At 36.5% G+C, this 15,672-nt stretch overlaps 1 protein-coding gene across 7 annotated transcripts in view; it reads left to right on the top strand.

Moving 5' to 3' along the window:
* Positions 1-15,672, top strand: part of FNDC3A (fibronectin type III domain containing 3A) — a 169,571-nt gene that overhangs the window by 133,094 nt on the left and 20,805 nt on the right. For all 7 annotated transcript variants that reach the window (XM_081215165.1, XM_081215164.1, XM_081215166.1 and 4 more), the window contains exons 12-20: positions 22-146; positions 518-692; positions 2,484-2,570; positions 10,440-10,578; positions 11,105-11,173; positions 11,984-12,102; positions 13,710-13,815; positions 13,903-14,078; positions 15,559-15,672. In XM_081215165.1, the coding sequence (XP_081071291.1) occupies positions 22-146; positions 518-692; positions 2,484-2,570; positions 10,440-10,578; positions 11,105-11,173; positions 11,984-12,102; positions 13,710-13,815; positions 13,903-14,078; positions 15,559-15,672 (1,110 nt within the window). The remainder of the gene's footprint in view (positions 1-21; positions 147-517; positions 693-2,483; positions 2,571-10,439; positions 10,579-11,104; positions 11,174-11,983; positions 12,103-13,709; positions 13,816-13,902; positions 14,079-15,558) is intronic.

The following is a 15,672-nucleotide window of genomic DNA, read 5'->3' as shown; positions in this document are numbered from 1 at the left end:
TGATATAACTGTTTATTTTAGGGAAAAGGAAATGGAGAATTTTGTCAGTGTTACACGGGCTTACAGAAGCAATTTAAAATTACTAAACTGTCACCAGCAATGGGTTGTAAATTTAGACTATCAGCCAAAAATGACTATGGTCCAAGGTAAGATACGTTTTAATGTAGATATTGTAGACTCTTCATTTGTATAAATTATTCACAGTCCAAATTACCCACTAAAAATTCTGCCTTAGTTATCACTTCATTGATATAGTTAAGGTGTGTTACTAACCTAGCAAAGCTATAAGAGAATTTGTTAATTACATAAACAGTAGTTATAAAAGAATACTAATTCACTTTTAGGTATCTGACCTGGTTACCATAAAGATATTACCAAATCCAAGATATATTATTGGATTATAATTAGTTATCAAAATTATCATTCGCCCCAAAAATGTCACTTATCAAAAATGAGTTCTTTGGCTATAAAAAATAACTGTCTTTCATTCCTTCTTAAACACCATTTGCTTCAACAGTGGTTTTAGTGAAGAAGTCTTATATTACACTTCAGGCTGTGCCCCTTCTATGCCAGCAAGTCCTATATTAATTAAAGCTGGGGTTACTTGGTTATCCTTACAATGGAGTAAACCCTCAGGAACACCATCAGATGAAGGAATTTCTTATATTTTAGAGATGGAGGAAGAAACTTCAGTAAGTATGTATTTTAAATATGGTATTTAAAACATTTTCAGTGTGACATTAATCCTGATACAGTAAATATTGCCACAATAGTTAGATCGTTTCCCAAATGCTTTGAAACCTTGGTTGGTTACTGTTTGGGAGGGACGGGAAGTGAGGGACAACTCAGCCTTTTGTTTTCTTCATGTGTTGGAGGGGGTTTTGGTTTTTATGTGTGTTTGGATACATTTTATGCCTGGGAACAACACAGACTACATTTTAAGTATATATGTTTGGGGGAAAATAAAGAGAGGGAAGGATCACCACAGCCTTAGACTAAGCAACTCTAAAAGATAAGAAAAGAGAATGTCTCCCTTCTCCAACTGTGTTCATGCATTGCTTCTCCAAGTGCCACAGAAACTTTGAAGAGCCTCACATGAGACTATATAGTGCAGCCTGAATCTAGTTACCAATGTCTCATCTCCTGTGAGCTAGAACTGAGCTAAACAAGAGTTAGGCTGTCTTCTAGTTATATATAGTTCCATAGCTTTTCAGAGTTACTTTGAAGCAGTATGAGTCAAAACTGGCTTGGTCCATAGACAACTAATGAGAACATACTGTATAGCACAGGGAACTCTATTTAATGCACTGTGGTGACCTAAATGGGAAGGAAATCCAAAAAAGAGGGGTTATATGTATATGTATAGCTGATTCATTTTGCTGTACAGTAGAAACTAACACAACATTGTATAGCAACTATACGCCAATAAAAATTAATTTTAAAAAAATAGCTTGGTCCATTCTAGGTGTATACCCAGAAGAACTGAAAATACATGTTTGTACAAAACTTTGTACACCAATGTTGACAGCATTAATCATAATAGCCAAAAAGTGGGAATAACCGAAATGTCCATCAACTGATGAATGGATAAACAAAGTGTAATATATCCGTGCAGTAGAATATCATTCAGCCACATAAGGGAATGGAGTACTGACATATGCCACAACATTAATGAGCCTTGAAAACATTATGCTAAATAAAGAACCCAGTAACAGAAAACTGCATATTGTGTGATTCCATTTCTATGGATATAGGCAAATCCATAGAGATAAGAAAGTATATTGGTGTATAAGAAAAGAGAGAAAGTGACTGCTAACCAGAAAGTAAAGTACAGGCTTTATTCTGGAACTAGGAATTAAACAATGGTTTCACAAGCTTATGACTATACTATAAACCATTGAACTTTATACTTTAAAAATGGGAATTTTATGGTTTGAGAATTATATCTCAGTCTTTTTAATTTTTAAAAATAACACTGGGAAAGTAGTGAAGCATTGTCCCTGGGGCTATAAATAATGCCAAACATAAGTGACATCACAACCTGCCAGCACAACCAACTATTCATCTATTCACCTAAACACAGTTATGTGTTCAGGGAAAGTTAAATATGTTAAATAGTAAATAGTTATGGTTTTGTTTAGCTCTTGCAACATCTGTCTGGGAAATTCCTGTTAGTTCTAGGGATAAGCTTACTGATGGTGATGTTACCATTGTCTCTCATTTTCCCTCGACACAAAGATCTTCTCTTGGCTCCTGTATTTACTGAGAATAAGTGGCCTTCTCCATCCTCCTACAAATGTTCAGTAGCATTTCTGGATCTGTCTACTCAAGATAGAAGCATCAAGGTGAAGATTACCCTCAACCAAGCATTAATCACATTGCACGTAACAGAAGATGAAGAGGACCTGAGTCTTTACACATATTCCTTATTCCCCATATTTCTGCTGTTAGACCTCTAATGAAGACTTATTTTCCCTTTCCAGGGATATGGTTTTAAGCCTAAATATGATGGAGAAGACCTTGCTTACACAGTGAAAAATCTCAGACGTAGTACAAAGTATAAATTTAAGGTAAGCTTTGAAAGCCCTTGAAAGATTTGTTTGTTGTTCTTTTTGTTTCTGTTTTAAAGGCAGGTACATGCCTCATTCCTGTGGGGTTTTTTGGGGTTTTTTGCGGTACGCGGGACTCTCACTGCTGTGGCCTCTCCCGTTGCGGAGCACAGGCTCCGGATGCGCAGGCTCAGTGGCCATGGCTCACGGGCCCAGCCGCTCCGTGGCATGTGGGATCCTCCCGGACCAGGGCACGAACCCGTGTCCCCTGCATCGGCAGGCGGACTCTCAACCACTGCACCACCAGGGAAGCCCATTCCTGTGGTTTTAAATCTTAAATATTTTGGCCTTTTCAAATGAGCTTTATTGTTTTACTTTCTTACTATATAATAATGCTTCTCAAACTTTATGTATTTAAATTCAAAAGTCTTAATGTTTTACAGGAGTCTTATTTGCAAAATGTGAACACAACATCTTTTAAAATGTGGATGTCATTGAACATAGTCAGAATATGCTTTTTTGGCAGTTACATCAGAAAAAAGTAATGATATTTTAATGCTCTGTCTAGTGGTGCAGAGTTTCAATTGTCCAGTCACTAGTAGTTACTTGATGAAGGTGGTATCTACCATGTGTCTTCACTGTAAAGTTGTTCTTTTTCTCTTTGTAATAAGTATTTTGTAAATACTCTGTAGACATCTTGTTCCTCATCAAAGTTTCACCCACTAGTTTTAACACCCATTGATAATTCTTGCCTGAATCAGTTATTCAGTAATCATGATTAATGGTTGCCAAGTGGTGATTTTTTAAATTTTATCATTCCTTCTACATTTATTAATTGTCATTATACTATAAGGAAAAGCTTTCTTTTCTCATTTATTTATATCAGTATGAACTCATGGATTCCTGTTTACTGAGTGGGTTATATTTTGTTGCTATGGCTATCAGTTATGAGGTTCATACTGTCTTAGATTTGGGAGCCCTTGTCAGGCTGACTTCTGAATTTTTTTGACATGTCCCCACCCCATCATTCTTTGAGCCCACCCTTTCTGGAACATGATATTTCATTCTCATCTCGTACTTTCTCTTCGTCAACCTTGATATTGGCCATTTCTCAAAGCACCTAGGCCCTTTAAGTGGACAATGGTATTTAGAAGTCAAGATCTGGGTAGTAAGTATTCTTAATGCTATAAGGGTATTGCTACTCCTGGGCATCCTCTCAGTGGACAAGGCTAAGAACTAGCTGTATGTATGTTTGTCTTGTGTGTGTGTATACACACACACATACACAATTTACATGCACAAACACATTTATATTCTTATTTCTAGTATATCTATTTTTAAAAATCATGAGTTCACACCAAAAACCTCCATTTAATCTAGTGCCATGGGTTAATTCTAATTTTCTCCCTTTCCTTATTTCTAACTCCTATCATCATCAGTGAGAAACTTTGCCCCACATATGTTCACAGTATTTACTTATTGGATGAAACTCCTCCTCTTTCCTTTGTATCCTTCCCTAGAGTCCTATTCAGGGTGCTCGAGTTTCTACTAGGCAGATGCTGCTGCTTCCACCCAACCTACCTCATGTCGTTCTTGCTTGCTTGAGGCCTGGAAACTCTATGTATCATTCTTGCTCACTTGAAGCAGTAGCATGCTTTGAAAATTCTTCTCCTATGAATACTCCTGAAAATTCTGTATCTTTCCTAGTATTTCATCCATTCTAGGATATATTTTAGCTCTGACTTGGTTGGTGATATGCATTGCTATTTCTTGGCAGACAGTGCCTGAATTAGCTAATATACCAGTTAGTATAAGCCAGCCTACATTTTTATATAGAGGTTTTCCCCAAAATGTTAACAGGATGCTTATTAGTTGATAAATTCAACATTTGAATTTTCCTACCATTGCTTGTTTAAACAACTTATTTCAAATAAATGATAAAAGCCATCATAAATTGTTTTCACTATTAAAAAGCAAAAGATAACTTTTATTACTCCTTGAGAACCTAAGAAAGAAAATTTTAATGATAATGGGAAATTTGATTATGCAGTGCATAATGATTATATTTGTCATGCTTTATTTTGTATATTAGCTTCATTTTTAAAACTTCTGATAACACTGGGTCATTTTAATTTTCAAATTCAGTTTTTATTATTGACAAGATTTATAAAATACCTAAGAAGTATGTACATTTATTCCTACATTTATTCCAGTTTTCCTCTTTTGGTGTTGCATTGCATTTTTGCTTTAGTAATGATTATCATACCAGCAGATCTTCAAAAGAGAAGTTGTTAATGTCTTTATAATCTGGTAAATTTATTTAAAAAATTCTGGGGGTAAGGCCTAGCAATCTGTATTTTAGCAGGCTCTTCAAGTGATTCTGATGCTTGTGAAAATTTGAGAACCACTGATCTAGAGGAGGCAAAAAAATATTAGGAAATAGAAAATGGTGACTGTATGAAGTATTCTAGAAGCTCAAACATTTATTTTGAATCTGCCATGTACTGGGTGCCAGCTGAGGTAGGGTTGAATCATTAAATCCTACTTCTATTGTCTGAGTCTTCCTTTCTAGCTTGACATTTGCAGTCTCCTCTTTCAAGCAAATATATCAAAGTAAAATCTTAACACTCTAAAAGAAATCACAGAATACTAAGCAAAAGCAATAAAAAATTTAAAAATGCAGGAATTAGTGACTAAATAGTATATTATTGTTTGTAAAGAAACAATAAGGAGGGCTTCCCTGGTGGCAGTGGTTGAGAATCTGCCTGCCAAGGCAGGGGACACGGGTTCGAGCCCTGGTCTGGGGGGATCCCACATGCTGCGGAGCGACTAGCCCCGAGAGCCACAATTACTGAGCCTGCGTGTCTGGAGCCTGTGCTCCGCAACAGGAGAGGCCCTGATAGTGGGGGGCCCGCGTGCCGCGATGAGGAGTGGCCCCCACTTGCCGCAACTGGGGAAAGCCCTTGCACGGAGGCGGAGAGCCAACACAACCATAAATAAATAAAATTTAAAAAAAAAAGAAACAATAAGGATACGATTAACATAAAATTCTAATTTGAGCAAGTTTACCAAATGCCAGAGTTCTAGGCTGTACAGTAAGGACAATCCTAGGACACTCAAAATACTAAAACAAAATTAGAACAACGAAAAAATTTAAAGGACAAAAGAAAAATGAAAATAAAGCTTTAAAGCATAAGAGAGCAATCAGCATTCTTAAAATCATTTAAAATTCAGAGTGATAAACAAGTGAACAATGCTAATTCCATCCAGTGGTTCACTTGGAAGCTGGGCTAGGACCTAGTGTTCAGATTTTAAAGAAAGAGTTAAAACCTTCAGGGCTTCCCTGGTGGCGCAGTGGTTGAGAGTCCGCCTGCCGATGCAGGGGACACAGGTTCGTGCCCCGGTCCAGGAGGGTCCCACGTGCCACGGAGTGGCTGGGCCCATGAGCCATGGCCGCTGGGCCTGCGCAACGGGAGAGGCCACAGCAGTGAGAGGCCCGCGTACCGGAAAAAAAAAAAAAAAACCTTCAGAGACTAGTGGCCAGTCCCTATGACTCTGGGCCACTAGAAAACTAATGCCTTATTTCCTGAAGTTCCTGAAAAATATGTTTTCAAGTAGCAAGCCTTCTAAAAGTCAGGGTCTGAGTACCTTGAGCTGAGAACCCTTAGATACCTTTACTTAAGCTTGTTACTTGTTTTTGAGGCCTTCTCACAGGTGAAGAGAAATCAAAACAGTATCTGGGTCCATCAATTTCACTTATCTTCCATCCTTGAAATTTGCTCATACATCAGCATCTATGACAGTATAGAGTCATGTTCCCTCTTCTTTCTCATCTTGTCTGTTGTCATTTTATGATGTCTCCCTTTCTCCTCTGCCCTTATCTAAGTGTGCCCAAGTTTAGTCCTTAGTTCTACTTGGAATATCCCTTTCTGCCTTGGATATATCATCTCTTTGCCTTATGCCAACTGTCATTTCCGTCCTAAAGAGTACTAAATCTCCAAACCTGTTCTGTATCATTTTCAAGCTAATTGCTTACCTTCTAATCCAAGTTATATTTTATACCTAATCTGTCTGAAACACAGCTTTGCCTCCAAAATATAATCTCCTTAATTTGCTATAAGGTTCTTTATATTCCAACCCATTCAGTTTTTTAACTGCACTGCCTTTCACTTCTTACTTGAACTGGCTCCCTCACCACACTGAATACTCATCCTTCCCTGAGCAGAGCTCACTATTTATTATTCCCTTCTGCTCCTGTACTCACATCTTTCTGTTCTCTCTTACCCAATCTTCCCCTTTTCACTGCTGTTGTCTGTGAAAACCCCGTTATCACTTTCATTTGCTTTTTCAAAGCCTTTCTGGACCATTTTAGGCCATAGTAATCTTTCTTCTGTTGCCTAATTCTTTTGATATGCATATTGCCTGTCTGCATAGAATCTGCACAAAGATTCTAAGCTCCTTGAAGGTAAAAAGTGCACCACACCTAGTTATTAGCACAGTGCTCTCTCTGTGGTGGACACTAAATGAATGCTTTATTTGTAAAATTTGGGGGAAAATATGGTTTTATACCTTACTGGCTAACTGAAGTAAAAGTCAGTGCTGACATATAGCTTTAAAAACATAATTAGTGGATCTTATGGTTTTTATGGAGTCTGCTTTTACTTTAAAAGCTTCCTCAGACTTCCCTGGCAGTCCAGTGGTTAATATTCTGCCTTCCAGCATGGGGGGCGCGGGTTAGATCCCTGGTCGGGGAACTAAGAGCCCGCATGCGGCACGGTGCAGCCAAAGATTTTAATAAGTATATAATTAAGAAATAAAAGCTTCCTCTGGAGGGGGCGCTGTAGGGGTAGGGGACTAAGAGGTACAAACTACTAGGTATAAAAAAAAAAGTATAAAGACATACTGTACAACACTGCCATATTTAAAATGGATAACCAACAAGGACCTCCTGTATAGCACAGGGAACTCTGCTCAATGTTATGTGGCAGCTTGGATGGGAGGGGGGTTTGTGGGAGAATGGATATATGTATGGCTGAGTCGCTTTGCTGTGCACCTGAAACTGTCATAACATTGTTAATTGGCTAAACTCCAATATAAAATAAAAAGTTTTTTTAAAAGAAGACATTGGGACTTCCCTGGTGGTGCAGCGGTTAAGAATCCACCTGCCAATGCAGGGGACACGGATTCGAGCCCTGGTCCAGGAAGATCCTACATGCCGTAGAGCAACTAAGCCTGTGCACCATAACTACTGAGCCTGTGCTCTATAGCCCGTGAGCCACAACTGCTGAACCCATGTGCCCCAACTACTGAAGCCTGCACGCCTAGAGCCTGTGCTCCACAACAAAGCCACCGCAATGAGAAGCCCGTGCACCGCAAGGAAGAGTAGCCCCCATTTGCCGCAACTAGAGAAAGCCCGTGCACAGCAACGAAGACCCAACACAGCCATAAATAAATAAATAAGTTTCTTTTTTAAAAAAAGACATTGTACAATACAGGGAATATAGAAAATATTTTATAATAACTATAAATGGAGTATAACCTTAAAAAATTGTGAATCACTATATTGTACACCCTGTAACTTATATTATACATCAACTATACTTCAGTTTTTTAAAAAAATCTTCCTCTAGTTGTGAGGTTTAAGTAAACACTGTGTACTATGTTGAAAGTGTTTTGACCCCCTTTGTAGTCTAACTTGTACAGCAGCAGAGTGAGAAGACATCCTGCAATTCTATCTGAATATGTGGGAGGACTGATGAGGAAGCCTGAGCAAAACTGAACAACTGGACTAAATTTTACTGAGTTCTCATGGGTTGCATGAGTTATTTGGGGTAATAGATTTATTTAGATCCTCGTCTGTAGTGTCACGTCATAGTGGTCCCCACCTATGGCTCATTCATTCAGCCAGTAATTATTGAGCATCTGCTCTATGATAAACGCTCTTCTAAACAATAAGAATTCAATAGCGATCAAAACAGCTAATATCCTAGTGGAAGGAATAGACGACAAACAAGCAAACAAATATTAGATAGTGATAAGTGCTATGCAAGTTAACTAAAATAGGGTGAGTTGACAGAATGACTGGGTAGTCAAGGAAGTCTTTGGAAATGACATTTAAATGAATCTGAATAACAAGAAGGAGGTGGCATGTCAAGATTAAAAAGAACATTCCAGGCAAAGGAAATAACTGCTAACGTAAAAGACCCGAACCTTTCGAGTGGAGGTAGTCGGGTGGAATCACATAGGGCTTCGTAGATAAGAATTTAGATTTTATTCGGTAAAATGAGAAGCCATGAAGCTGAGAAGTGATAAAGTCCCTCTGGCTGCCATGTAGAGAATAGATGAGGTTAAGGAAAGGAATGGAAGCTGAGAAACTAATTAGTAGTATGTTACAGTCATTCAGCAAACATAAAATAAAGGAGGCTTTAACTAAGGTGGTGGTAGGTATAGAAAACAGAGAAGTGGAGGTAGAGTACAGGATTTACTAATAGATTTGACAAATAGGTTTAGAGAAAGGATCAAAGATCCTTCTAGATTTTTGGCTTGAGTAACTAGGTAAATGGTAGTAGTGCTTTTTACTGATGGGGAAGAACAGAGATGGAGCAGGTTTGGAGAAGAGAAAATCATATCAAGTTTGATATTGGACTTGATGAACTTTAAGTTCAGTAGAAGAGATAGGTAAAAATATAAACATAGAGCTTTCCTGGTGGCTCAGTGGTTAAGAATCTGCCTGCCAATGCAGGGGACACAGGTTCGAGCCCTGCTCTGGGAAGATCCCACATGCCGCGGAGCAGCTAAGCCCGTGCGCCACAACTACTGAGCCTGCGCTCTAGAGCCCGTGAGCCACAGCTACTGAGCCCATGTGCCACAGCTGCTGAGCCCATGTGCCCTGAACCATGCTCTGCAACAAGAGAAGCCACCGCAATGAGAAGCCTGCACACCTCAACGAAGTGTAGCCCCCGCTCGCCGCAACTAGAGAAAGCCCATGCGCAGCAACCAAAACCCAGTGCGATCAAAAATAAGTAAAATATATAAAATTTTAAAAATATATATGTAATTAAATTTCTAAAGTGAAAAATATATTGAATAAGTATAAATTATTATAAATATGAATTATTTGACTGTGGCTGGAGGATGTGCTTTCAAGTTCACTCAAGTGAACTTTTTGCCAGGAGTCCTCAGCTTCTTGCTGTCTCTTGGTCAGAGGTTTTAGTTCCTCCCCACATGGGCTTCTCCATAGGGAAGCTACACATACCATCATTTCTTCTACATTGTTTGTTAGAAGCAAGTCATTAAGTACAATTCAAAGGGAAGAGGAATTAACCTTTATCTTTCAAAGAGAGGAAATTCAGAGAATTTGTGGGCATTTTTTTAAACCCCTGAAGAATAATAAAAGAATAAGTTAAAGCAAGCCTAAAGCCCATCAAGTATCACCAGATTATAGCTTGTTCCAGTGATGACTCTTGTTTAGTATCAAAATGTTATAGACTTATACTTGTATTTTCAAGACTGATTCTAAAAGGGGATTATTTTATACCTGAATTTTCTTCATATATGCTAAGTCTCTTTTTTTTGTTTTTGTTTTTATTTAGTTTTTAAATTGGGTTATAGTTGTTTTACAATATTGTGTTAGTTTCTACTGTACAGCGAAGTGGAGTTCCCTGTGCTATACAGCAGGTTCTCATTGGTTATCTATTTTATACATATTAGTGTATATAGAGACGTAGATGGATCCCTTTTTGTTTTTAATGCTGAGTCCCTTCTGAAGACAAGCAATTCTCACATAAATCATTTGACTGAGCCTAGTTGTCTCTCATCACTTTGTTCGTTAAGCCAATATCATTAGGTATCAAACAATAATTATTTTATGTCTTTGTGTTCTCATCATAGGTTATTGCTTATAACTCAGAAGGTAAAAGTAATCCAAGTGAAGTAGTTGAATTTACTACATGCCCTGATAAACCAGGAGTACCTGTAAAGCCCTCAGTTAAAGGAAAGATACATTCACATAGTTTTAAAATAACTTGGGGTAAGATATTATGCATACTTGTATATCATTACTTTTATATTTGATTAAAATGATTTGAATATTTAGATCATTTTTAAGATACTTGAATAAATTTGTCAGCTCAAGTAAGTTCAGTAAGAAATGTGAGACTCATTTACTGTTTGAGGATGGCTTTGTAGTCACACATACGAAGTTCAGATTTGATGGAGGAAGAACTTGGGGTCCACTGTAGAACTTTGAGCAGGGGCAGCAGTGTGTGAAATGAAAGATTACTGAACTTGTAGCTACAGTTTCTGGTCATCCTGCTTTTCACGAGAAATTAAAATCATTTAAAACAAAAATTAATTGAGCACCTGCTTATATACTACCTTATGCAAAAACAAGAGAGTAAATGAGATGCTGGAGTTAACTTTTTTTAAAAATCACTGCAGGTGATTCTTTTTTCTTTTAGAGCAATCCTGAGTTTGGTATTCTGTCTATTATGAGTTTATGTGATTTTTTTAATTGTATATACTCTGCCTAATAACACTTTTGCTTCTTTGGATAGACCCACCAAAAGACAATGGAGGGGCAGCCATCAATAAATACGTAGTAGAGATGGCAGAAGGTTCTAATGGTAAGAATATCTATTAAAAATTGATAGATTTATACCAGTCTACCTTTACTCTTCATGATTTTTAATTTTGTATAATCTTTTTTCCTCTTGATTTTTTCCTTTGTTTGTAGCATTTAAGATTTTGTCTATTATGACCCACTTTAAGTTGTAATCTCCAGAAATACAGTGACTCAAATGCAAGACTGCTGTATAGCTATATTATTTTCTTATTTTTTTCTCTCCTTTGTTTGCACTGCTCAGTTCCAGTATACCTAAAGTCTTCTGAAGGTTAGCTTACTCAGTTAGATTTATACCCAGATGTATCAGAAAAACCATCTTCTAAAATTTAACTCACATTATACTAGTTTTAGTAATAAATTCTTTGCCTAGTAAACTTTATTCTTGAGTCACACATTTAACAATCTTTATTTCTATCAAATGGCCTATTTCCTTGCAAAAAATAAGGATGTCTTTTAATTAAGACTAAAAGTCCTATGGTATTGGTTCTTTCTATTCTTTGTGTGTTTTAATGTTATTACTGGCCCAGTAAACACATTTAAAATGTTTAATTAAAAGTAAATTATCAATCTAAGCCAAAGTCTGTACAGAGTTAGAGATATTTCACTTCAACAAAGCCATGCAAATTTGTCTAGGAAGCTGCACACATAAAGAAAATTAGATCATTTCCAGGAAACTCAAAACAGGCTTAAATTGTTTCTGACAAATTACATAAACACTTACTTAGTGAAGCTAGGATACCTGCTGTGTCCATGATACCAAAATGTTAAACATTACCTGGTAGCTGATTGAACATAATTCTTCACCTTACAGGAAACAAGTGGGATATGATATACAGTGGAGCTACTAGGGAACATCTTTGCGATCGACTGAATCCAGGCTGTTTCTATCGTTTTCGAGTTTACTGCATCAGTGATGGAGGACAGAGTGCGGTAATACTTACATGCAGATTTTTTTTTCCAAGTTTGGTCAAATGAGATGAGATCATCAGATGCCACCTCAAATACTGAAATAAATCATAAATGTATAACCCAGGTGGTTAAATTTATAGTGACCAGACTATTCTAATACATATAGTACTTAGCTTATGGTCAAAATTCAGTGAATATCTATTGTCTGGTTGCTGTTTAGCTTTGGGAGAATAAATATATGAAAACATTGCAGACAATTTTATAAAGATAAATTTTAGGATGATGCTCAATAACCCTACCTAACAAAAATAGAAACAAAATAATCGTAGGCTTATTTAGTGCACCGTAAATTATATGTATCAGGACAAACCATAAAATACCATTTACTGTTTAAATACAAATTCTAAATATCCACTTATTTCAGAAAAGTTTGGCAATTATTTCACTTATTAGAGACCCCAAAACCAAAATGGACTTATATGTGCCATTGATTATATATGAGACATTTGTAATGTTCTGGAGAAGTATGTTTTTTAATAGAAGTGATTTTTTTGTTTTTTAATGAATTCAACCAAGAATGTTTCTTGGAGTATTCATAATTGTTATTATTTTTCAAATGGGATTTAATGCAGTGAAAGTAGGTTTTTTTTAATGAATTATAAGCATTTGGTTGAAAATGAGAGTACTGTGAAACTGAGTTGCAAGTCCTGCCAACAGGCTTTGGATCCAATTGCTTCATTTTCTTTAATAAGAAAATCTTCCTAGATTAAAAAAAAAGCAAACCCCCACTCCCCTCCCCCCACCAAAAAAAAACACCTATCTTTCTAATATAGCATCTGTAGTATTCTTATATGAATGCCTTTCTGAATAAGGTGATGACCAAATATTTATGTTTGGAAAAAGTTTAAGTGTAAACCTTAATACAATGCAGATAATGAATACGGCACTGAGTTTGTGTCAGTGTTTTTAAGAGAAAGTTTTTAAAAATAAAACTAAAAGATTTTTTTTAATAGCACAGAAATTAAAAGTAATACCAAATACCTGGAAAGATGCCAACTACTTGGGAAAACTTACCTGATTTTTAAATTATTTTTAGGGTGAAAGAAAGAAGGAAAGATTTTTTTTTAATGATAAATAAATTAATGTTTAGGTTAAAAATAACAGTCAAGTGGACAAAATAGTCTAAACCTTCTGAAAACACAGCAGATAGCATTTACAGAATGTTAAAACATCCTTTTTTAGAAGAGGTTTGTAGAGCCATTTGGACATGATCAAAAATAATGTCCATTGGGTTATATGGAGGGGTTTCTTTGTTGTTTTTTGGGGTGTTTTTAATTATGGAAAGAAGAAAAGAGAGTTTTTTTGGGAGGGGGCGGTTTCTGGTAACTTTCTTTGTATCTAGTAGTCACATAATACCTCTTTATTTTATTTGCCTGTATAAAATTTGAGTTTTAATAATTTAATTGGGTTTGATTTTATTCAGAACTTTATTCCTTTTCTGTTGATAGTCAAGTACAGTTTCAAATTATTGGTGCAATCTTTGTGTTTGTCTTATTTTCCTCTAACAAAAGCAGTCTGATTATTTGGCTTGGGGCATTTTCGTTTTGTTTTTGCTTTTGTTTTGGCAGGTATCTGAATCTTTACTTGTGCAGACTCCAGCTGTGCCTCCTGGCCCATGCCTCCCTCCCAGATTACAGGGTAGACCCAAAGCAAAAGAAATACAGTTACGATGGGGTAATTTTCATTTTGGTAATAAATTATAATTAAGTTAGTATTAAATATATTCCTCTTGTTAAACTGCATGAATCTTTCCACCTTTAGGACCCCCTTTGGTCAATGGTGGATCACCCATTTCTTGCTATGGTGTGGAAATGTCTCCTGTAGAAAGAGATGAACCCAGAGAAATTTACCAAGGTTCTGAAGTGGAATGTACAGTGAGCAGCCTTCTTCCTGGAAAGACTTACAGCTTCAGACTGCGTGCAGCTAACAAAATGGGGGTAGGAAGACTGAGCTGACTGAAATATAATCGCAGTGGTATTTCATATAACATACGTCATTTGTACCCATTATTTGACAATTTTGCTTTCAACATGCAACTCCAAATTTTACAATTTTTAATAAGCCTCTGTTGATAAATAAGAGAGAAGTCAGTGTATACCATAACTTAATTGTTACAGAATCTCAGTATTTTCAAACCCCACTTACAATATGTGACACTTTGGACTTTAGCTAAGCTAAAGCTTGCCTTTCAGGCAGTGCTAATAGGGTTTACTTTGTAAAAAGAGTAGAAACTTGATCATAAGATGAAACAGAGTTATTAAGTGTTTTGAGGCTGGTTAAATGAAGCATTTACTTTCAGTTTGCAGCTAGTTGTGATTCATTTTTTGCCTAAAGGAGAAAACTTACATTCTAAGCATTCTGGTTTTGTGTGGGTTTTTTTTTTTAATATTATGTATGTAGAACTCCATAAAATGGACAAAACAGGTGATATCTCCATTTTACTGCTGAGGAAGCTGGGGCTCAGAAAAGCTAATACCTGCCCCAGCAGTCACACAGACGAAGAAGTGGTGGAGGCCAGCCACTTCCTCAGACCCCAGAGCCAGCGCCCTTTCCACTCAACTGTGACACCTCCCGTCCCTCTGAATTAAAACTTCTCTAAAACTTCTCTAAGGACAAAGCAGTGATTTCTTACTTTAACTGAGTTAGCACTGTGTATCTTTAAACTACAGTATAATTAAAATTTCATAAAGTTAAACTGACAAGTCTCTCCCCATTATTTCAGATTTTAGTAAACTGTGCTGTGTTTTATGTCTCATTCTCCAACTGAGTTCATTATATCTGTAAACTTACTTTTAAATTTCTTACATGTCAGTTTTATATACTTTGTTGGTAATTCCTTGCGTACGTCATTCCTTCCTTTCTGGAGTCATGATCTTGTCAGCCCCTCAAGGCTGCAGTACACTGGGATTAACATCTTTAGTGCTAGTGTCTTTAACCTATATTTTCAGGTTTGTGATAACCTGTCAAAATCATCTTAAGTAAATATTTGTTCTCTGTATTTCCAGAGAATTTAATTTTTACACCCTACTAAAGCTATTCTAAATTTTAAGATATAATTTATGCCCATCACCTCTCATGCCTTTAATTGGTATCCATTTCTTCACTCTTCACAGAATTTCTTATTTATTTGACCAACCCAATTGCTGAATGCCCCGCCCTTTTTACAAAAACCAATTCATGAAGTAATAAGGGGCAAGAGAAGAAACTACAGTAAATGAAACTTTAAAACACCCCACATATTTACTTCCATGATCATTAATTAAATCTTTACTTTCTGTGATTTCTTTTAGAATTTTATTATGTCCAATTAGTCTTAAAGGAAAGGGATGATGAATTTGATTTTTTGTGAATATTTCTGGAGAGCTGTGCAGTTGGTAGGTGAAAAATGAAAACACTGGTTAATATTTGTTTTTCTAGTTTGGACCATTTTCAGAAAAATGTGATATTACTACAGCCCCTGGACCACCAGATCAGTGCAAGCCCCCTCAAGTTACATGGAGATCTGCAACTTGTGCACAAGTGAATTGGGAG

This window comes from Mesoplodon bidens (assembly GCF_964165515.1).
Source record: "Mesoplodon bidens genome assembly, chromosome: 17".
Taxonomy (NCBI): Eukaryota; Metazoa; Chordata; class Mammalia; order Artiodactyla; family Ziphiidae; genus Mesoplodon; species Mesoplodon bidens.
Note: the sequence above shows the minus strand (reverse complement) of the source record. Positions and strands in the feature narration are given on the sequence as shown.